The sequence below is a fragment of the Falco cherrug genome, chromosome 10, assembly GCF_023634085.1.
Source record: "Falco cherrug isolate bFalChe1 chromosome 10, bFalChe1.pri, whole genome shotgun sequence".
Classification (NCBI taxonomy): domain Eukaryota; kingdom Metazoa; phylum Chordata; class Aves; order Falconiformes; family Falconidae; genus Falco; species Falco cherrug.
In genome coordinates this window covers 10801432-10825946 of record NC_073706.1, presented here as the reverse complement: position 1 = coordinate 10825946, position 24515 = coordinate 10801432, and the positions used below count along the sequence as shown (strand labels likewise).

The 24515-nt window shown below is 36.8% G+C and overlaps 1 protein-coding gene across 1 annotated transcript; it reads left to right on the top strand.

Moving 5' to 3' along the window:
• The first annotated feature begins 8493 nt into the window (after positions 1-8493).
• CTCFL (CCCTC-binding factor like) lies at positions 8494-21992 on the top strand. The gene is given in 12 exon segments (XM_014284722.2): positions 8494-8578; positions 11314-11484; positions 11964-12068; positions 12071-12096; positions 13425-13554; positions 14881-15021; positions 16823-16962; positions 17085-17106; positions 17620-17667; positions 17670-17794; positions 18593-18713; positions 21970-21992. Coding segments are annotated over 12 exon segments (1137 nt in total).
• Positions 21993-24515: the final 2523 nt, after the last annotated feature.

Below are 24515 nucleotides of genomic sequence, written 5' to 3'. Positions count from 1 at the left end.
AGAAATGACATGGCAACACCTTTTAAAATTTAAACTTGTTTATTCTTTTCTAGGACGAGTTAACCCTGGCTCCTCTTGCTCCTTCCTTTTGCATGTCATTTGTTATTTCTCTGTAATCCTTTCCTTGCTAGCAGCCCTCTGTTGTCAGTTGTCATTTCAGGGTTACACAGCTCTGTCTACCTGAGCAGCAATGTGTTTTTTTCCTCATTTATTTAAATGCTCCCATTTACCTTTTGTCTCTCTTGTCGTTTTTATCCCCCATTACGTGCAGTCTACCTACTGAATACAGTTCTATATATCCTTCATGAGCCAACTCCTTTAAAGAAGGATGGATTTAACCAGTAAGCGTGGGTGCAGATTCAGAACGTTTAGGTTCCGTTTCTTCCTCTGTTATGGATTTCCCAGTCGACTTTGGACACGTAACTTTATATCCCTAAGCCATGATCACCTCCATAGGAAGGGGGTTGGGAGGTGATAATGCCAATTTCTCTGTGTTCTTGTCCATTCTTCCTAGTTTGGTTGATAGTTCCTGGCTAGAGGAGTTTAAAACCTAATGAGACAAGATTATTATGTTTTCTAATCTTTGTATCTGTGCCACAGCTAGTCCCTGCTGGATCCTTTTTAGATTACTGTAATGCAAGTAGTATGTTCTTACTTGAAATGAAAAACATTTACTATAACCTATTTTCTCTGTTGATAGCAATACAAAAGCACCAGCTTGGGCTGAACCGTATTTTCTGTTTGAAGTGAGATTTGTTCTATTTTTTTTTTCCAGGAAAATAGCTTTGATGAATATTTCAAACATTTTGTAACACTGGAAGCAACAACAGGATAGAGGAGCTGATTGTGCAGAAGTAAAAGCCAGGGTACATCTAAAGGTGAGAAGGCAAACCTATATCAAGCACTATGTACCTTTTGGTTCTTGAATCTGACAGCTGTAGGAAAATAAATGTTACAAAAAACCAATTACCTCTGTAACAGAGCCTGTGTTTACTGGAAAACCCCATGTAAGTGTTAACAGTTCAGGTGAAATCCTACATACCATACACTTATGCTTAGCACATTTCTAATAGGAAGAAGGCAACAGGTGTGGACCATAATGGGATTTTTTCAATGTAAAAGCATTTTTGTTTTGCCAGTGTAAATGGTTCCTACCAGACAGGTGCCACAAGTATGATTACTGCTACAAACAATGCTCAGCAAAGAGGTCAAGGGTTCAGCTGGGCCCCAGAGATCATATTTTTTTCTTATGCTTTTAGGAAGGCAGAATTCTGACTCTGCTGTACATACTTCTGCTGTCTGATCATCTGTACCTGTCTCCAGATTTACTGATTCAGGATGATTCATATGCATATGTTTACTTAAAGAGGAACCTCTTATACATGAGCTTAAACTAATATGTAGACATGAATAGCAACCAACTTGCCTTCTGCAAATAAAATATAACAAGTAACCCACTTGTTAACCTTGTATAGTGTAAGTATTTGCATTGCAATAGCACTAAGGCAGTACCTTGTTATTTTGGGTGAAGCATAAATGTGCTCTGCCCAGGAGATCTTGCTGTTCAAACTTACAGAACAAAAGAAGAGTATGAATGACAGATCGAGAAACTCTAAGTTTGTAAAGGCAGCTCTGAACAGAGCAATAACCATTATTCACAAAACAGGTCACTTAGCTATTATTTGCTTTCCAGGCACTTCCTTACTTATCTTGCTGTTTAAAAAGACTGAGAACTATAATGCAGACTTTGTTTATTCATATAGGAGCATAAAAGATGTACAACTGTCTGCTATACCACATCTGTGTGACCAGCTCCTGACGAAAAGGCACGAGGCTATCTGGTTTTGGTCTTTAAGTGATGATATGTCACTGCAGCAGGGAGGAAGACTAAGATTTAAGGTATGTCTGCTGACAAATATCAAGGACTAAATCACCTGCTGTCAGTGAAGTCACACTAATCCACATGTCTTTAAATATGCCCTTAAATTTTGTAGCCCATTCTTGATTTCTTTGGATTTTTGAATTCAGAAACTTTAGCACCCATGTTCATTTGTGATCTGAGCTGGAACAAAATTGCACAGGAAGCCACTGCTCTTCTGAACCTACCGACTAACTCCTTACTGCTGATTTTGCAAGGTTTAATGTGCACTTGCTGCATATCCACGTGGAAGCAGAATTTGAACTCCTTTGGGTTGTACATCTCTCACTGATATATTAGGACAATGATTTAATAGTCCCATTTTCTGGTGATCCTATTAACTTCCAAGCAATGGTGCCTGTTTAGCTGTGCACAAAGAGCTGTTCTCAGAACTATTTTCCTGATTAAAGATTAACAGTGCTATAAAAGCAAGGAAACATGGGCATCCTTGGAGTTTGTTTCTTACATCAGTTGGGTTAAACCTTTACTATCTTTTCTCACTCTGTATCTTCACTTCGTGTTTGGCAATCAAATTCTGCACAGCTCTAGCATGTTTCCTCCAGTTTAGTCAAAACAAGAGGAAAGGCTTTCTGCCTTTTAACTCTGACCCTTGCACAAACACCAGCAGAAACCTTTATTAACTAACTAAGGGGAGTTGTCTTTAAAACTTTCTTTGCTATCTCTCGGATTAAAGAGTATTCTATAAAAACAGTGGAAGTCACTGAGGTGTAATTAACTGTATAACCATGCTAATGTCTTTTGAAATGGGAGAAGCAATGTGCTTCTCAAGTAAGCATCCTTCTTCCAAGCACAGCCAGGCACGCAGATCTGCTGTTTGCCACATGCAGCAAACAGTGCATAATTACTGGATGGTAAAATTGTTTCTAAATATATCATGATGTTAGATGAACGGGTAATGGATAATTTGCAATTATGGTTAATATTTTTTAGACCACTTCCCTGACTTGTGTCTGAGCAATCAATCATCTCTGGTACTTTCAGCTCCAATAAGCTTATGTTAAATACTTCCCCTTTTATATATCCCACATCTGTACGCTATTATGCCCTGGTTTTTTGTCATGCCATATAATTATAATCATTAACAGTATGGAGCAGGATTTTAAAGGCAATACTTAAAAGCATTAAGTCTTTTAACTTAATAGAAGTTGCTTTGGTTCTTCTACAAGAACCACTCATATTTAAAGAGATTATTTGCCTTTTCAAAGTCAAGATGAGCACTGGAGAGAGAGCAAAGCAAGGCTTTCCCTGTGCCTTAGGCACAGCCCACATGTAGCTGATCATGCCTAAGCAGCACGGGCCAAGCAAGCACTGTACCTCTGAGACAGCTCTGCTGCTCTCCTCATCTTTGCACTGAGAAAGAACAGTGGTAATTTATAGCCAGGCTAGAAACTAGTCAATCAGTACCCTCCAGGATGACTTCCAGCTGTCTTTGCTTTGCTATGCTCCCATCTTCCCTTTGCTTTGGGGAATAACTAAGGAAACAAGTAGGACTGTATGTTCAGAAGTATCTGGTTCTGAGGTCTGACCAATTTTTATACGACTGTAGGGACAGGGACCAGAGAATTGTGTTCTTTTGGGTAGACAAGATAGCCAAGTCAGATCTGAATTCTAAATGATGCCTGTTAGAATAAACTGCAGCTCCTGTCTCAGAACCAGAGGTCTGGGAGGAAAAAAAATCCCAAACCAAAACAAAAAAGCTAAAGTATTTTAATAATATTCTTCTTTCCAAGTGATCAGTATCTTTTATGAAACTCACATTGTGTAATTTCTCCTGAGAATCTTCCAGGACAGCACTGAAGCAGTATGTTATTCTGAATCTGCAACTTTCGGTTGCTTAGAAGAGCACCCAAAAGAATATAATACCTCCCCCTTTTTTCTCACTCATTAGCTGACGTGCTTTCATATATATATATATTTATTTTTTTTAATTAAGGTTTCTGGTGGTCTCTGAAGAAGTGCTTCCTTCATCTGTGTGAAGGTGGGATGCTAAAGGAATAAGTTGACAACAGCAGGAGAAAGTACAGCGGAAAGATTTCAACTTTTAGTGACTACAACTTCATAAACTGAACAAATATTTAAAGGAGTCACATGAATTAGATTATAAAAGTATACTGGCTTTCTGTGAAACAAGTGATGGCATGAAGGAGGTCATCTACTGCTGTCATTATTACGAGGGGCAATATCTCAGTGCAAAACAGGTGATGAAGGTAGCAATTGTCCCTGGTGTTAGAGCAAAAGTAAAGACGTATATGTTTTCAGACCAGTGTTAAGGCACATAGATACCGCTATGACAGGTGCAGTGTGAGTACGACATATACTTGGAAACAAAAGTGAGACATTGGAGGAAAGTGAAAATGGAAAACTTTCCACATGCCAGGTGGAAAATGATATTAAAGCTGTCAAAATAAGTCACAACAAAGACTGGGTTTTCTCATAGACTAACAGGAGTCATGTTCTGAAGAAGAATGGAGTTTTCAGCTACTAGACAGAATATCGTAAATGAAACAATTATAACCATTGGAGGTTAAATTGGGGCTTGTTTGTATGGCTTTTTTGCTTTGGTGTCTCTCTTTTTTTCTTCTCTTTTCTTTTTTTTTTTTTTTTTTGTCCTCTTCCTCTTTCAAGTGTACTGCAACAGTCCTGATTTACTCTGAGTGTTGTGGACAGGTCAAAAATGTGTAAATAAATCACACCATTATTGCTTCACATGGTTATCTATTCTGGGACCAATTCCAAATCCATTTAAATTGATGGCAATCCTTCTCTTGGCATAAGAAGATTGTAGTTTAGGACATATGATAGGTCCCATGATAGGAAGATGGAAGTGTAAAGCTGGTTATACAGCCTCTGCAGTCATCTGAGGTGATTTTCTAAAACACTGGAAGGGAATGAAACTGAAAACTTTGAACTATCTTCAAGGTCAAAAATGCTTTATGTATGTAGTAATAGAGCTTTTTAAAAAACTCGGCTCTATCTAACAGGCATTAAGCATCTTAAATATTATAAAAGATATTATTCAGATTTAAGACTGACAAATTTGAACAGATAATCCAATATTTTACTCATCAAAAAAGTCAGCTGCACTGTCTACAGTCAGGTGAAAAAGTGCAGACTGGAACAAAGTTTGCTGTGTTTCTTTAGTGCAGCCAAGGGTAGAATTTACTCTGCTGATTTAGGATTTTAGTTGTCCATGTATTCACTTTCATGCACTGGTAGATTCTTCTTAGCAATTTATCTGCAATTTTGTGGCTGAATTTTGTTTCTTTATGTAATGTTACTTTAGCATAAGAGCATGTGCCTACATTAAAATCCTTATAATCTATATAAAATACTCCTAACAAACAGTAATTCATATTTAATGTGTTTATCCCCCCCAAAAAGACTTAAAAAATAAAAACGTCCTTTATTCTTTTCGTGATAGATTTTTGATGCAGACTGTTGATCCATTTGGAAGAAATAGACTCTTTAGAGGGGTGGGTAGAAGTTTAATTGCAGTTAGAGATAAGTGATGCAGTAGGCAGTAGTGGTAACTGGAGACTGCATACACAATAGACCATAACAGCCATTATGGAGCTGTTAATCTCTATTGTGTCAAAATGTAATTAGAAAGTGGTTGAATTTGTAGATTGCTGATCCAAGTGGTTCCTTTAAATTCAACAAAAATTAACTGAAGGGCTATTCCGCATTTGAGTTATAAATCCTTGAAAATATCAGTTTATAATGGAAATAATGATAGACCTTTAACTGTAGCTGCATGGATGGTGCTGGTATTAATAATGCAGAAGTACAAGGCAGGACAGCTCTTGGATGCTGATGACTGTTCAAGTGCAGGAAAACTCATTAAAATGACCTAAAGGAGGGTATATTATTATAACAACTTTTTTCCTCGGTGCCCTTCAACTATCATAATTGCATAGTATACATAGCAACTTGAAAAGATTCAGAAATGTGTAAGAAGTATAAACTGGCTACAGTCACCAGCAGCATAATTATATGAATATCTTGTGTATTCTGCATCCTGTTCTTTGGTTTTGAGAGCCCACAGATTCTGTAGATAATGAATAATGTGGTACCTAACTACAATATCAGCCCTAAATTGCTGGAATATATACCCAACCTTAAATAATTACTTTGGATTGTGTTGATTCCAAGCAACATAATAGGTATAACTAATTTGCAGTTATTAAATGTAAAAAGTTTATATTCTTTTTGCATTTAGCATTCTACAGATTTATGGGTAGGAAGAGTTGTTGTCAAGGCTATTTATGGGAGTTACAGGAACTTCTTATCTCTGAAGGTACCCATAAGGACCCAGTAAGGTCAATGACCTAAAATCAGGCTTCTCATGAGATTTGTTTTTTGAGATGCCAAGGTTTTAACTTTTCATTTTTACAACTTGTTGCAGTGGCCCCACCAATGTACTTTTTAGGGCTACATCCTTTGCAGTAATCAGAATCACTGCCTTTTCCAATGGGGCTGCGTAGCAATGCTACCTCTGGCACCCACACCACAGGAATAGTAATAACGACTCAGCCAGATTCAGTGGAAAAGGAGACATGTGTCCCATGGGTACCCAGCAATGCTAATCCTATGCAGAAATGCATGATATAATAATGGGTTTGTGCAAAACACCACGTCATTTGATGCAATAGTACAGCTACACAGGCCAGCGGCCATTTGCTGCTATTTTGTGCTAAGGATATTTCCCAAATGCAAGTTTTAATGGGTTACTTTCAGAGGCAAGGAAAGCCACACATTGGTTAGGGGTTCTGTTTTGTTTAAAGTTCAGTACATGCTTTAGCAAGATCTGGACGATGCTGGGCTACAATCACTTTGCAACGTACTGTACTTTGCAATGCACTGAACTAACATTTAGTGATAAAGCTCCAAATCTGTCCTTTGCGTTAGTGTGCAATAGAGTATTAATAATAAGTGGGCCTTATAAAATGTTTGATGGTTGGAAATTGCTAGTCTAGTAGGGTACACAAGATTAGATGTTAATACTCTCAAATCATACAAGTTTACCTCAAAGACATTTTCACAACGCCTTTGGAGAACTCTTAAGTCTAAAACTTCTTGTTCTCATTTAATAACCAATCCTGGCCTAAAGTATGGTGTAATGATGCTTATATATCGCTCTGCTGCCTCTGCAAATGTACTTCAGCCAATTTTGTGAAATACTTCAGCTCGCAGGGTAGGAGATGCTGCGGCACTAGCAGTCAGCCAGCTCTTCAGCAGCACTCCAGCGACATGGCAGCCAGGCTGAAGTGTTTCTGTGACAGAAACATGGGAAGTACTTCAAATATTTTGCAAGTAGAGAAACCAATTGAGCTAAGCCCCGTGGTCTCCAGCCAAGTGGGAGCAGAAGGTTAAGGGCCTACGATTAAGACGGAGAGATCCTCATCTAGGGCTTGAGCGTGACAAAATGGCAGGTGGCTTTAACAGGCCTTGCTGCCGGTTGGCGGGATGTGCCACACTCGCTGTGAGGAGATGGGCTCTTCGCTGAGCTTCAGGCCTTGCATGGAGAGGCTCTGGAGGTTTGCCTGTGTCAGGGCTTCGTGCCTCTAGCACAGGGGTACCCAGACTTTTTAAACAGGGGGCCGGCGCATGGATGAAGTGGCAGGCAGCCATCTGCGGCTGCTTGGTTTCCCCCCCAAAACCCAGTGGGGGGTGCAGGGGGTTCTGTAAATACGGGGGGCCAGATTGAGGACCCTGGGGGGCCGTATCTGGCCCGCAGGCCATAGTTTGAGGACCCCTGGGCTAGCAGAATTAACAAGGGCGGAACCAGTTCTCCCCCACAGAAGATGCTGCCCGTGAGTGGGCTTCCCCCCTCTGGCTGCTGCTGAGGGGCAGCCTCCCCGTGGGGCCGCCATGCCAAGGAGCACTGTAGGGAAGGGTCCCTGGGTGTGAAGCCCCTTCTCTGCCCACCCTCACCTGCGGGAAGCAGCGGGGCATGCTGGCTGCCAACAGGCTGCCCTGGGCCTGGGGGAGCCTTCCTGCTGCGGGGCTGTGGGGTGGCAGGAGTTCGAAGGGGCGAGGGCTGGCCCGGGAGGCTTTGGGAGCAGGCTGCGGGCAGGGCCGGGCAGCGAGGCGGTGGTGGCAGGGCTGTGGTGGTCAGTGTGTGGGACAGCTGCGGGCGAGCAGGCCGAGAGGTGCTTCCAGGGCTGCAGTGCGAGGCAGGGCCAGGGGGTTGTCCTGAAAGCCTGAGATTTGCCCTATTTTAACCTTGCCTTTTGAACAGGTTCAAGCACTGCTTGAGTTAGGGCTGCTGGAGCTTTTCACCAAAATCAGGGGTGCAGGAAAATCAGGGACAGAAGAGGAGAGTGTGAGAGGGATGGGATAACCTGAGTGAAGGAGCGGAGCAGTGGCAGTGGCTGCGGGGCAGGACTCAACATGCAGATGGGGGCAGGTGTCCCCCCAAAGTGCTCCCTTTCTCCTGAAGAGAGTGAAAAACACTGGCTGACACTGCAGACAGTGTGCCTGAAGGCAGAGGAGGAGGGCTTGGAGGGAGCCTGCCAGGCAGCTGCCCACCCTCAGAAGGGGTGGTGAAGGCCATGCTGGCCAGGGTGGTGGCAGTGCGGCAGGGGCAGGCTGTGCTGTACTGTGTGCTGGCAGGCATGGCTGTAAGCATGTGGGAAGGTATCTGTCTTTTTTGTAACATAGGGCTGATGCAGATTAACATTTTGCAAGAAAAAGGGCAAGCGAAGAGTTCAGAAGGCAAGGCAACAGAGAAACCACTAGGCATGCTACAGACTCAGGTGTAAATTCTGGATGTGGTGGAGTGATGCCTGAGCTGTTAACTTGTGATCACAGTGATTTGGTTCTGACTTCAGTGTTCTTTCTAGCCATTCAGATTTGTTGGACTTTGGTATCAAATCCCTTGTACAGCTTTATAGAATGTCATCCCATGTGTAAAAAGGCAAACCAAAAATTTAGCCTTTCTAGATGACTAACGTGTTGAAATTCAGACACGTTTTGGTTCAGTTTGCCAGTTTGGTGCTATTTGGTTTGACAGCCTAGATGTCTTAAGTAGCATTAGACAATTTCCCTTCTTCTCCTGCATTAGTACAATACTGCGGTCGTTGTTAAAGCTGTATGCATAATACGGTCTCATTTGAAATGTGTTTTATTAAAAGGACATGCAAACATTGGTGTTTATCTTGTGCTAGCTACTGGATTTATAACATATTTTTTTTCTTTTAAAACTTATGTGCCACCCTAGATAATTTCTGAGGTGTGGTCTAATTTTCTAATTATCTAGTGCAAAAAGTATCACAACTTTGTTAATTGCTGTATGACAAAGAAAGCATTACAATTAGGCTGCAAAAGTCTTATATTAGTTTGGTAAAAAAACATTATTGATAGTTGTTTTGCCACTAGCGGCTACCTTTGATCAGGGAAGTTGTAAAACTTTAAATAGACTGATAGATAATGATGTCATTGTGTTTGAAAATAAGGTCCAGCAACTAACCCCATCTGAAAAGGGGGGAGGAAAGGAACTTCCTTTCACTCTTAGGAGAACAAAAAGCCAGAGCTGCAAAGCCGGTGATGATTTGCCAGACTAATGCAGTGAAGGTAAAGAGCAGGAATGTGCAACTCCATCAGAACAAACAGTTGTAAGGAATCCCAAGGATCTAAAAGTTCAGATTTGTGCTCCATATTGGAAGTAAGGTAAAAAGTTAATCCTTGTAGTTCTAGATTTTGAAGTGAGGTTGAAATTTTGTATTAAATATTCACAGTGTTTAAGTTTAAATTAGGTTAGATCTTAACATTCTCTGGAAATCTGGAAGAAGGGATTATACCCTTCGGCATTAAGTGTTAAAAGATGTTGTTCATGCTGATGTCATCTGTGTTGTGTTCCGGAGAGATGTGTTGGATGGCATTTAGAAATTAATGGTCTTTTGAACAATAATGTGGTATTTGAAACCTCCAGGGAGATTTTGACGTTACTATTATGTGAGTGCCTTTAAATAAACCTTGTAATTTACTTAGTCTTTCTTAGTTCCCTCATTCAGCTTCAAAATGTGCTTGTTTGGGGGTTTATGGATGAGTTTAAGACTGGTTCTGTGTTGCTGGCCGAAGGTGGTGACAAGTATCAATATCTGTCAGCAAGGTGTCTTCCAGAACCTAAGTAAAAGTAACAGAAAATGTCTGATTTAAGATTTTAGGAACATGAAAGTATGTTGCAGAAGTTAAGGACTGAATTAGAAGGGAATGGATAAGCAGGTGTTTCCCTAGAAACTGTATGTGTGTACTGTAAAAGCTGGATGACATCAGTAATGTTGAAGAGTCTGTAAATGTGTGTGTGTCATATTAAGGTATTTTATATTAAGGTACCTTATATTCAGATATCTTGGCTGAGGTTGTTTGAAATATGGATATTGTACAAATTGTTAATGTCCCTTGTTTTCATTACTGCTTTTATAGGAAGCATTTTTGAGCAGTTTTAACAAAGTCAACAATGTTCTTTTGTGTGGGCATGAATCCACAATGAATAAAGAACAATAAAGTGGTTTTGTTTGCTGTTATTGAAGTGAAGTGTTAGCTGCACATCTCTGTGTGGTATAAAGCATTGTACAAAATACATTTTGGTCTCAGCATGAAAATCATTACAGAGAGTGCACTTGGGAGCCGAGACAACTGTTCTGGAAAGGCTCTTCATATATGACGTATTTGCCATTTCACAGTTTCAGATCTTCTTCAAAACTGAAAGTGTTGCACATTTACTCTTAACTTGTTAAGCTCAAAAGTAATTCATTACTGCTATGCCATGAACTTGGAAATATTATGCAATCCAGAAAGCATAACTTTATTCTATGACTTCTTCAAGGAATTGGGGGTTTTTTGTCCTCAAATTCAACTCATTTTAAAGAGGCTTTTACATCATGATGTTTTTTTCCATACACTTTATGGATTCAGGACTACCAGAAAGCTGACACTAGTTTAACCTGCCATTTCCAAATCTTTGAACAAGCTCGTTTAGTACTAATAATACAGTTGTCATCAAGCATTGTGTTGCATAGGTTGTAAGTGCCTTGATGAACCTCATCTTAATGATACTATCAGGAGGACGTTTCATCCTGTTTTGGAGGTGAGAGCTAGGCTACGAGCTAGGTTTCCTAGGATTAGGTTCTAAACTGTATGGCTAACACGTGGCACTATTTTTTTGGCAACTCACTTAAGTCTTCATTTGATACACTAATTTCTGTCTGACAGCTTGATATTTTGTAACATCTTTTGAAGTCCTTTTATGTGGAGGTATGAAGTAGTTTTACCCAAAGTGGAGGAACTATATTGAAACTGTTACTACTATTGAAAAAGTCAAATTGTTGTTTTGTGGCTTGTACAGTCTAAATATGTCTTTGTTCTCACAGGAGAAAAAGCAGTTTTCAGCTGTGGTTTGTGCGCATTCACCTCACTTAGAATATCAAGTCTTAATTGTCATGTGAAAACCCATTCTGATGAGAAACGTCATGCATGTCACCTCTGCCTTAAGGCTTTTTGTACAGCTTCTCTCCTGTATAACCACGTGAATGTACATACAGGTATCTAATGTCTGAAAATACTTCATTTTACATATTGCCTGCAAAATTTAATTAACAGCAAGATGACTGTGTTCTAGAGCTGTCTTCTGTGCGCGTTTTGTTACGGAAAGTTTCTCTGATTTTGCTTGCAGTTCCACACTGAAAATACATGGTCTGTAATTAGTAACTCTCTCTGTAAGCATTAACTTATTTTGTTAAATACCATTCTAAAACTTTTTGTCAACTGAATATTGACTTCAGTTGTATCTGATTCTTACATGCATAATAGATATTTTTGTGATGTTTTCATTTTGCTATCTAACTATATGAAGCAAATTGACAAATCATGTTTATAATAAACTTACGGTATATGTTTATTGTATATAAAATTCAGAATCTCATAAAAGGTTCTATTAAAAAATTGTGCATGTTGATTTAAGGCAGACAAATCATACATTGTGTTATTAAATAAAATTCTAATAAACAGTGTATTCTTACAGGGACCAGAACCTATAAATGCAGTGCCTGTGACATAGCGTTTGTGACCAGTGTTGAGCTTTCATGGCACAGGCCTTACAAGCATGCTTTAGAAAATCCTTTCAAGTGTTAGTGTGTAAATACTCTAGTGTAGAAGTAAATACAGCCTTGCTGAATCTTTTGGGAGGCTTTGTATTCTTTCACATACTAAGATTTTAATGTACTGTCAAGTTACAACATTTTTGCACAGATTTTTAACCTCGAGAAGTTCTTTTTTATTATACTAAAATTGCTGCTAGACAATGTGTTTGTGTGAATTTGATCCTACAAAAGCATACTTGATCCCTCTTTATACTTCATTCCGTATACTGTAGAACAAGACTGGCTGATATCTAAAATGAAGCTAATGTGTTGTGTTTATATACTTGATGATGTTTGGATTTTTTACTGTATTGAAAATTTTTTGATCTAGAAATAAAAAAGCTACAGACTGCCTAAGGGTTCACTTGGAAAAAATAGGCTTTCAGTCATGCACCTATGATTGAATCACTGTCACAGTTTAGTGGATATTCAATATCTAAATTTTTTATGTGCTGTGTCCATATCTAAAGCTGTAAGCAAGCCTGAACTTTATTCCATGCACCTTATCTTATTAATTAGATTTTGGATAGCTTCCATCTTTAAAAACCTCGTCAGTTTATATTGAAGTGTCTTATTCTTGCCTTTGTTTCAACAAGGAAATATTCAGTACTCATTGCTGTTGCAGAACTCTCACTAATGTTGCTGTAAGCTTTCTGAATGAGGAGAGCTGAAGGAGCCCCTTTGTAATACCATGCTTATGATTTGATTTTGCATAGCAAAGATTGGCAGTCACGTCTAATTTCATCTAAGTGAATAGTGTTGGAGGTTTGAATGGATCTAGTGGTGAATTAATTCTGTTTATAAATGAAGGAATTGAACATTAGGTAGCTCCTAATTTTAGCTTGCATATTTACAATATTTACGTAGAATATATCACAAGAACAGTATGAAAAAGCAGAATGAATTAAACTTCTGGAATGAAAGTGTTTCGTTGGGACTTGAAGGTGAATACTTTGGTTAATGAGTTTGGTCTTTATTTTATTTTCCTGAGTATTTTCAATTAATTTTATGTTTTGCATATCCAAGTAGCCTGATCATAGTAGGTATCCCCTTCAGATGGTTTAAAAATTTTAGCTTTTATGTTCTTATTATAAAATTTCTCCTTTTGTTTATGTTGACACTGAACATGGAAGTAAGATCATCTGGGGAAAGAGCACAAAAATGTTACCTAAAACCACAACAGGATGATTTTACAGGAAAAAAATGTGTGTGTATGTGTGTAGTGCTAATTCTGGGATTGACGCAATATTTAAAATTGCAATAGATATATTTTGTAAAATTGCTTATATTTTAATTATTTCTATAATTTAAATATTACAGAAAACTTCCTATTTTTATACTAGGCAAGCAAAATGAAACTACATATTTGCTCACATACAGGAGAGTGTTCTTATGCTTGTGACCTTTGCAGTTATGCTAACAAAGATGCATATAAACTGAAACGGCACATGATAACTCATTCAGGTAGGACTCTGAAGTCATGATCAAGTCTATGTCCTTAGGACCTTAACATTCAGAGGGTTAGAGTGATCTAATTTCGGACTCTAAATTAGCATTTTTTTCATTTGTGATTTTGCATAAAAACATGTCTGAAAAACACGTTGTCTTTAAATTTTCTGGATTTGGCTACAGCAGGTCTAGTTGTACAGTGCTAGTAGTTACAGTCTTGCTGTTCCTCCTAAACTTTTTTCATATGAGAAAAATATTTCCTTTATGTGGTCTTGTTTTCTGTGGATCAAGTTGTCACTTTTATCTCTCAAGTAGTTAATTTTATATGGAGATGTATCAGATGGGAGAGTTTAAATAGTCTGTTCAAAACATGGACATCATTGTGGTCCCGAATTGCTAGTAAATAATTCGGTCAACAAAGAAATTATTTTAATGTTGAAAGCAATGTGTTCCAATCATGGCTTTGCAACATGCCTGCCTTCCAGGAAAGCAGTTAGTATCTATCATATACTTCAGGGTTTAACTTCACTGAATTATGTTATGTAATGTATGTTATGATTAGTGTTTTTGTTTGAATCAAATTGTGAGAGTGTGGTTTGAATCAAATCTTCCAAATATCCCCACTTCTCATGCTTTGGTTCATATCTTGAGGCAGTTTGGTGCAATTAAAATGAATTCTTTTTTAATGAGAGTCAACCAGAAGAGTCCAGGAGTGTTACCCAGAACTGGTAGGGGCTTAGTCCACAGAACCAGTCTGGAGTTGGTTCCAAATCTGTGTGTATGTTAGGTCCTCAGCACTAGCTGTTTCTGTCTTACTAGACTGTGTCAATTGCCAGTGTTGAAGTCGTTTTTGATGGTGTTCACCCCTGATGTGAATTTTTGGGGAAGAAAGGCAAGAAGATAATTTCATCACTTTCTCTTCCACCATTATCAATGGCTGGTGATGAATCACTTTTCTCATGATGTTGTTACAGCTGTTAACTTTCTCTCCTTGCCCATTTGAGGATAATTCTGCATTTTTATAAATCAAATATTCAAGAGAGAATAGAAGTTAAAATAATTCCTGATTAATAGTTTAGAATTGTATTAATAACTTTATGCTTCATCAGTTTGACTCGCAGATTCTGGAAGTCAAGATTTTGCATTGTAATCAGCTATGAAAATGTAGGTAAACTTGTTTAGCCTTTTGTGCATTGTCAAGTAATAGTAACATTTTGGTTGGTGTGGAGACCGTTGCTGTTAGGACATGGATTTTTAGATCTGTGGATCTGTGGGAATATTGCATTTGTATCAAATAAGTAGACTTTCTAAGCATATGTTATTTTAATATGTTTTTATAGGTGAAAAAAACCTATGAATGTTACGTTTGCCAGGACAAATTCACTCAGAGTGGTACCATGAAAATCCATATGTTACAAAAGCATGGCAAAAATACGCCAAAATACCAGTGTCCACGTTGTAGTACTTTTATTGCGCAAAAAAGTGACCTGGGTGAGTTTAAAGAAAAGAAAAGAAAAAGAAATGTAGAGGTAATTAGAGGTGAAATCTCTAATTCTTACTGCTTACAGTGATATCAAATATGTTACGTACAGCTTTATATCATATATCTATGGAAAATGCATTCATTGTTTTACAGGTAAACTCCTCCTGCAAGGAGATGTGGTGACATCTTGTGGTTGATGTTTTAATTTGTTTAAAATGCAATGTAGAAAATTTTTTTTATTATTAATTTTTATTATTATTATTTTGCTTGTTACCTGTGGCATTGTGACCTTCTGTTGTTCAGTGAGAAGGTACCTCACAAAAATATATGTCCAGGTTGTACTGAAAAGTTTTTTTTTTATCTCAAAGCCACAGAAATTAGTCAGATCTGTATAAAGCCATTTCAGTTCTTGCATTCTATCTCAGCTCTACTTAAAATCTGTATATGCATCTAGCTATAAGAGAAACTAAAATAATTGAATTATTTAGTATATATACCAAATCAGCTTTTACCTCTTAATCTAAAGTTGTGCTGTGTGTTTAGTTGCTGAACGCATTTTTTGTCCTTTTAATTTAAAGAAATACGTGTAATTGCATTAGTAAACTGCAAGTTAACTTCAAAGTTTGACTTCGTTCATCCAGCAGACAATGGTTTTACTGTACTTCAAGAACTGAAAACTCTTGGAATTCTAGATTCTATTACATCAATATCAAAGATTATTTTCAGGCTACAAAGCACTTATGAAGCATTGAAGGTGATACAATAAACTCAAACGTCTCTTAGCTAGTTGGGATCCTTTCCCAGAATGCACAGAACAAGCCACTGTGTATGTTCATCTTCATTCTATATGCAGATAATAGAATTTTTTCCTTTGCTATCAGTATCAAACAGTACTGATATACAGGTTGATACTGAAATTATGAATTAAAATTAAAATTGTAACTGCAAATATAAATTAAAAGGTTTCTTTGTACAAACCATAGTTCTTGAAATACAAGGCATCGTGATTTTCTAGGAATTTTACATACTAAATTTTTTATATACTCTTGTTCAGAACAGTACTTCTTGAAGTACCAGTAAAGTTGTCCGTATTCATACATTTCATATCTAAATCATCTTTTCTAGGAACAAAATGTTTTTGTACAGATGACACTTTTATTATTTAATCAGTGTATTTGAAATGTAGCATATTTAATGTGTTTGAGGCCACATAGCTGACCAATACTAACAAAACCTATATAAAAATTTAAGTTTCCAGAAATACATGAAAAAGCTGTATTACAAAATATTTAGACATACAAAGTTATCTTTAACATCTATTTATATTTTCAAATAAAGATCCCATTAAAGTCTCTTAAGTATTTGAAGGTAGAGGTAGATTGTTATTTACATAAATACAATTTCTTTGTTCATTTATTTGTAATTTTTAATTTTGTAAAGGCTACTACTTTGGGTAGTGTTTTCAAATGATTTTTTGTGTATCGGCAAAAGCAAGCAGTTAGTGGAATTTTTGAAAGTATTTGATGTGTTAAATGATAGCCATTGGAATCACTGAGATTTAGGCCTATAACTGTTTAATTTCTCTGGAAAGTTACAACATCTTACTGCAACTTTAGTTATCTTAAACTAATCTGAAAAATTGCCTGTGTGGCAATTTTACCACTACTGCAGAGAACACAGAATGTTCATTTTGGTGGCATCTTCTACAAATTATGCATTACTCAGGGATATGCATTGTCTAGCTTTTGGTCAAAATCGTAGAAATCAAAAATTCACCATTAAATTTAACAGCTTTTAATAAACGTTCAGGTGTCCACTTGCGAAATCTGCATTCCTACATGGCAGTGGCAATTAAATGCGGTTACTGTGAAGCTGTTTTTCATGAGCGCTCTGCTCTTATTCAGCACAAGAAGACTCATAGAAATGAGAAAATATTCAAATGTAAGCAGGTATTTAAATTCACTGAAAAAATATTGCTTATTCGATTGGTGGTTTGGCAAGGCAGAATAGGCTTTGTGGTTATATTTACCTTAAGATAAAAACTTTTGTGACTGCAATCTAACTAAAATAGTGTAGTTATATTTGTTTGCAAGATAAATGGTTCACAAATAAACAATAAAATTGAAATGCTGGAAAGTCTGAGGCTATCTTCTGGATAAATCTTTAGTACATGAACTGCTTAGAACTATAAAGTAAGAGCAATCACTTTCCGGTGACATTGTGATGAGAACAGAATATAATAGTTAAGCCTTAAATGTGATTTTCAGCAGTGTCACAGAATATAAATTCAGGCAGAACTGAAAATTTTATTTTAAAGAATACATTTAGAATAGCATTGCTTTGGCCTTGATATGTTGGAATGTACCGCTGCTCCATTCTGATTGTTTTTTCTGCTAACCTTAATAACATCAGGAGGAAACCCTCTGACCTTCTCCAAGTCAGTGGGCAAGTACCCCAATGTGTTCTTCAGCATCTTCTTACAGTGGATGATAATTAAGGAGTCTGTGCAACATCCTTGCACTTTTCTGTGTGCCTGCTTGGTTTTTTTGAACGTGGGCCACAGGGCTGGATAGTGGTGTTACAGATATTTCTTTTGTTTCAGGAACAACGCCTAATTTTACATAAATAAACCCATACTGGTGAGAAGCTCTTCACTTGAGCTGCAGCAAAAGCTTTCGACGGAAGCAGCTTCTCACTCTTCACTGGAAGAAGCACCATGATTCTAATATTAAGCCTACAGTTTATGAGCACCTGAAATATGGTGAGGGCTACTCACTCTGGGTAAGATGCTTCCTTTTAAGGAATTTCAGTGGAGTTATCTTTAGCTTAAGTATTGCAGATCGTATTATTGCAGGTCATAGTATCACAAAAGACTGAGAATAAAAAGCAGTGTACTGGCTGGAATGTTAACTCCTTAATGCTAAGCCAGCACAACTTGTTTGTTTTCTTTCCCAAACCTTACATTGGGGGGTTAATGAAGAACTTTATAGTATTCCCCTTTAGCTAGAAAGTATCAGCCACATTATATTTTCAGGGCTGGTACTGGCTTGTACAATCCAGTATTGAAGTTGCTAATGTTTAATACAGTGGTCTTCTTAAAAAGGCAGTGTGGAGGTATGAACTTCAAGAAAAACTAAAAAACTAGGAAAGATAATTGAAGTGAAAGAGTGCTAGGACCAGCTCAGCAAGGGAAGTAAGAAATTATTACTCACTTCTGCAAAACCATATGCAGTAAAAACGTATCTCTGGTTTGGGGTTAACTGTGCACACTTCTGAATTAAATGTAATCTTTTTTCCACATACAGATTTTAAATGTAAAACTTTATTGCTTATCCAGGAACTAGAAAATGATAAATTTGATTTTATACCCACCAAAAGACAACATTCCTTTAAAGGATAATTTTAATACGTGTTCTGGAAAATCTTCAGGAGTTTTATGGAGGTTGTTAACTATGTCAGCCTTTCACTTCGAGTTCCAAAATTTGTCTGCCAGAAACATATTTGTTTTGTGTGTGTGTGTGTTAAATTGCTTACATACATTAATATTTGATTCATATTTATACTTCATTATGCTAACAGAATAATATGCATAAGCATACTGAAAATTGTGGGTTGGTGAGGGCAAAAACTGCTACACCCAGAAAAAGAAGCAAGGACAAAAATGAAACCCATGAGAACCTAAAGTGTGTTAAGCAAGAAGGTAATCAGTGAATAAGTTAGAATTTAATCATGTAAATTAGAATCAAGAATAAAAGGCTAAGGCATTGAATCTCCCCTGCTGTTTAATTACTGTTTCACAATGAAGTTAATTTAGGTGCTAATAATGGAAGAATACTTCAGAATAGTTTTTATTGTGTGTCAGAAATTCTTGTCATGTCAGTCGGGCCATTGCTCAGGTACCCATTCTGGGACTCTTACTCCCCTGCTCCTGAGAATGTCATCTTAAACTCGCTGCTTAGCAATGCTTACAAATGCATTTTTCTTTTCCCTTTTACAATCTGCCTTTGCCTTTATAAAGGAGGATGAAACACATCATTACTGAGTTGAGCCATAGTGTGTTTTCTTAAGAGATCATGATTCATAATATACTGCTTTAATACAGACCAGATTGAAAACTTCCATTTCAGAACTCAGACTGCATGTTAATCACAAGATCTAGCACATATTAAATAAAGAAATTGTTCATCTTCTTTCTCTCATACTTAGACTGATAGTGATCAAAAAATAATGAAAATGCTACTGATTTCAATAGCTACAGTCATTCTTTTGTCATATTGCAGAGGTGATCAGGCCAGGTCATAGAGCTCTTGGTTCAGCATGTCTGCAATCAGAAATTAACTTGTAATTACTTAGTGTTACTCATTGTTGATAGATCTTGAGCGCTGAGCATTTGTTCTGTGAACTTCAATATAAACCAAAAGATGGTCCATAGTTTCTCTTTCCTTCTCTTTCTTCTGCTTCCTCATCTTTTATCATTAGGTTAAGATTTCCAGAAAAGTGACAAAGTTTGGGTTTTGGCAGGCCAAAATGGTGGGCTGATTGGTTAGTTGATGTCTTTTCGACAAGAACACAACAGCAATAAGCAAAGTGCCTTTTCTGTCTGGATTATGCTAGTACATTACTGATACAATCATTTATGTTTTATCTTATTTGCAACTCTGAAAAACATATGAAGTATTTATTTTTATTGTCTCAAATAAACCTTAGCCTGTCACCACGTACACAGGAGTATTCTAGCAGTTTCACCTTACAGTTTAAATTTGACCCAGAGGATAATGTCATTTATGTGCATTCCTGTCAAATTAGACAAAGCACAATGAACAGTATTCAGTTAGGTCAGGCTGTGGGTAGGAACCCTGTATCCTCATGCATCCTGCCTTTCCTTTGGCTGTTTGACCTAGTGCTGAATCTCTGCACTATGGCAGGGGTAAAGCTGGTCGTGTTTCTGAGGTCACCTTCTGGGCCACTGAGGCCAAAAAAATAGCTTTGCCTGACCAGAACATCCTGTCATTTTTGGCCCCTCTGCTTCCCAGATACGGTTTGAAATCCGTAGTAGTCTCCTTGATAGGATTCTTCAAGGGATTTTTATGGAGTAAGAGACAAGAATGGAGATACATCTAAGCCTTAGGTGCCTTAAAACTTTACATTTTGGTATATTGGATTGTATCTATGTTATTTTGTGGCAATTTGACAGAGTGAGAGGAAGAAATGTTGGAGCTTTTATGAATCTAATGAATATATATCAGCAGCTGAGTTTACATTAGCATTGACATGTCTGTTTTCACTGGTAAGGCTGTAATAGTACAGTTAGAAAGAAATGTTACAGCTGCAATGTTTATGTTTTTGCAATAATTAGATTTGCTGTTTATTAATGCTTTGCTACATGCAAACAGTTTCTTTTCGGTGTCTTGCAGATACCTTCATTGGGAAGCCTGATTTTCTAGAGCAAAGATAATGTGTCTTTAGATGTTGTTCATGCAAATACTAGGTCCATTAATTGACTCACACAAATATTAGAAATTTCTGTGCTGGTTCCAGAAGTTTTTTTCCCCAAGTTAACATTTGCAAGTATACATTACTGTCCACTTCTTGCACAACTTGCAGAGGTCTGCCAGATCCTGTATGTGGCTTTAAAAAAAGATTACTGTGACTGATACTGTCAATTATTTGCTGTTACTAATAATTGAAAAATAAAATGCATGTATATTATAATCAAATTTCCAGTTAAAGAATGCTTAGTTTTCCTCTGATAAGAATATCATGGGTGCTAATTAACATGGCTTGTAATGTAATATTCAACATAAAATATATTCATTCTCCAAATAAACTGTAAAGACGCTGTTATACGTTGGCGGTATTTTCTCCACTAAGTTGCATTGCCTGTTTGTTAAATGAATTGAAACGTTTACTTGTCTTTCTGGTTAATCACTACAGTTTGGGGGTTTTATTTGTTTTTTTGATTGTTCTGTTTTGTGGGGTTTTTTTCTCTCGAAGTTGACCTGGAATTGTTCCGAGACATCTCCACTGTGAAAAATTAATATTGTGCCAGTGAGATTGTCCCTATTTTAGAGGAAATAAACATAAACTCTGAAAGAACAGAAAACAGAAGTGACTTGTGAAATTACTGTCAACATGATGGACAAATAAAGCAGGAACAGGCTCTGGCAGTCTTTGTTTACATTGGTTGTAATTGACCAGTTCAAAATGTGTAACTACATCCAGGTAGAAAGCTGTGGAAGTCTTTCTGTGCTTGTTTTTCTTCCTGTTGCAATTTCTACTGTGTAACCTAAATAACATTGCCAAAGTGTGAAAGTTACGAGGAATCTTCACCTGTTTTGTTGTATACATGTAATAACACAATGAGAAAAAATGAGCTAATTTCAGAGTGATTTGTGAAAAAGGAGATAGGTTTGTTTCACCTTGCATTTCACTTTTCTTCCAGATTACTCACAGAATTGCATACTGACCTGAAGCAAATTTATTCCTCAGTAGCTATATAGAATTGGGAGCTACACAAACTTCAGTCTATTTGTACTTTCCTAGGTGAGCACATGACAGGCAATGATTTTTTTAATGCAAGGAACATTAACTAAATCTCCTTTCTGAAAACACTTTTTTTTCCTAATAGAATTCACAATGCTGAAATACAATTTTGTGCTAAAAAATTGCAGGGTTTTATGCCCCATGCTTCTAGTAATTATTTAATGTTATTAGGTCCATTTTCCTTTCCCACTGGTTTTCAATAGGTATAATGTCATTCTCTTCAGAAGAGTTCCTTTAGTTTTACACCAGCATGGAAGATAGTGGCAGAAGCATATTCCTTACTTTTTGGCTTGCTGTTAGAGTATTAAGTTCCTGCAAGCTTTGGGATACGGTTTCACAGCTGGATCACACTGCCTATCATGTCTTTTTCCCTGTGTTCTGGGTGTAACTTTCTTTCGTCTCTCTTGTTTCAGCTCTAGCAACCATACGGCTGTAGGGTGAGTTTGATCAGCATGCAGACCTAATTAGAAACTAATCTTTTATCTCAGTTTTGGTTAGATCAGTTATCTGGATTGATGTAGAGCTGCATGACAAAAAGAAGAAGCAGCAGCAGTGTGTGCTGAGTCTGAAAAGTGTGCAGTACCACCCCTTTCTGTGGGAGTACATAACTTTCTGTCCCCTTAAGCTGGCTGTTTTTCAAATGCAGGTGGTAGCTATTTTCTTTACCCCTCCTTCCCTTTTAAATAGCCTTGCAAGTGCTTCCATGTAGGATTCTGATCATACATTTAGCACTAGATCCAAAACATAGCCATGACTTTGATTTTAATTAGGTTTTCAGTAAAGCACACTTGCACTCTTTAGGAAATTTCATGTTTATAATACCTTTAAGAATCAGAGAAATTTTCACTGTCAAATACAATTCTCTGAATTTTTTTAAGTTATAAGAACTACTGGTTTTACTGCTTAATTAATAATTAATTACTGTAGTTAGAGTAATTACAGTAAGTACTATTGATTTTTATGATTAGTTGCAATGATCACAATTGCCATTTATGCACTGTTTGCTCTTTTTTTTTTTTCATTTATAATTAATACTTGGAAGCCTGTTCATAAAATCTTAAATACTTTTAAAATATTCATCTTTAATGCTGCTATTCTTGTGTTACGTTTCATTATAAATAAGCACTAGCATTACTAACAGATTTTAATAATATCAGGTCATGTAATAAGTAAATAATTTTAATTAAAATGCCAAAACCTTATGCCGATTTCAAGATTAACATCTGTGTTTAACTTCATTATAAATATCACACAGAATTCGACCAGTATAAAATTGTTTGGGTTTGCATGTTGAGCAAGCTGAGTTTGCTAGTTATGCTGATGTGGTCAGGGGTAGTAAATTCTGCTGTGCGCTGCACATTCCAGATGAACTGCAGTTTGAGATTTAAATACTGGAACTGTTAAATTTTGTTACTTTGAAAAGTGTTAAAAATGAAAGCTTATTTTTTGCCAGTTTGTATATTAAATTAACAGCTTTATCCTGTACTTGATAACATATCTGCATGCCTGTTCTACTAGGATAACCTTTCAAATTCAGCAGCTGTTCTGCTGTTAACATGACCCAAACCAAGGGCGTGCTTAGGAGCTTTAACTGTCATGCAATATCTTAATAATCTCAATGCTCATGGTGAGGAGATAAGGATGTCAGTATTAACAAGAGATACTTGCTGTCTTACAGGAGCAAATGATCCAATTTTAGAAGATATAGACCACTTTACGCTAAGAGGCCTCATCAGGGCATTAATCAATCAGCACAATCAAATCTGTGAAGAGGAATTACCACTTTGGTAATAGAAACTTCATTCAGTGTTGTAACATATGCTATACATACACTGAGAAGTCAAGATATTTGAATTTATCAAAATTGCTTATTGATTTTGTCCTCCTTCCATTATGTTATTTGGGTGTTCAATAAAGATTCATAATTCTAGTTTTGAGTGGCAATATTTATGCTGGTTTAGTAAGTTAATAACTTGTTCTAGATGCCTTATCAATCACAGGGCTTAAGAATACTTTTGTCCATGATAATTGCCTAAGTAATATTGTTGACTTCATTCTTGTTGTGCTGTTTCCATTTGTGTCATAAACTCTAAGCAGCAGATTTCTTTATTAAAATTCATTTTAGTTGTATAAAATTACTTGATCAGTTATCTTATTAACAATTCAAATAATAAATATTAACAAAGCTGACTGACATCTAAAAATCAGACTACATAACGTGGAATATGTATGTAATGATAAAAGATACTGTTATCTCTGAACTTGCAGAATTATTATTTAAGTACTTAGAAGTACTAGAACTGTGTCCTTTTGGGAATCAAAAAAGAACACTTTGACCTCTTCAGGAATCATTCCTAGTGGTCTTGTGCTTTTAAACTGCAATCAGTGATTGTTCCTCATGATTAAGAATTTGCATCACTATGGCCTTCAGATGTTTATTTTACAAATATAATTTAATTATATTATTCATATATTTTAGACCAGTGAACATCTTCTTAAACTGTAAATATTCTGAACAGATGCAATTTAAAATATTTTCATTTACTAATTATGGAAGAGTTGTTAAATATACAGGAATGATTCATGTAATGAAACAGATAATACTGAAGTATTCTATAGTATTCTTTAACAGTTTTCTCAGATGATTCAGTTATTTGGAGAAGAAGATTTCTACATAAAAAGAAGCACGCTTTATGAGTTTCCTCTGCAAGCAGAAAATGTCTACACTTTAAGCAGTTAATGTGGGAGAAAAATTCTAGTTTCTGCAGGGCCACATGTAAGACATCATACCCAGCAGATAAAATCAGAGTAAGAGTAGAAAGAGTATTTTAGATACATTTTTACTAATGAGGCGCCATAATATAACTGGGACCTTGAAGCACAGTAACTTCAATTATGCCAATACGTGGGACATGATGCTGCAGAGGTAAGTGCATTTTGATGTATTGTTTAGAATTAA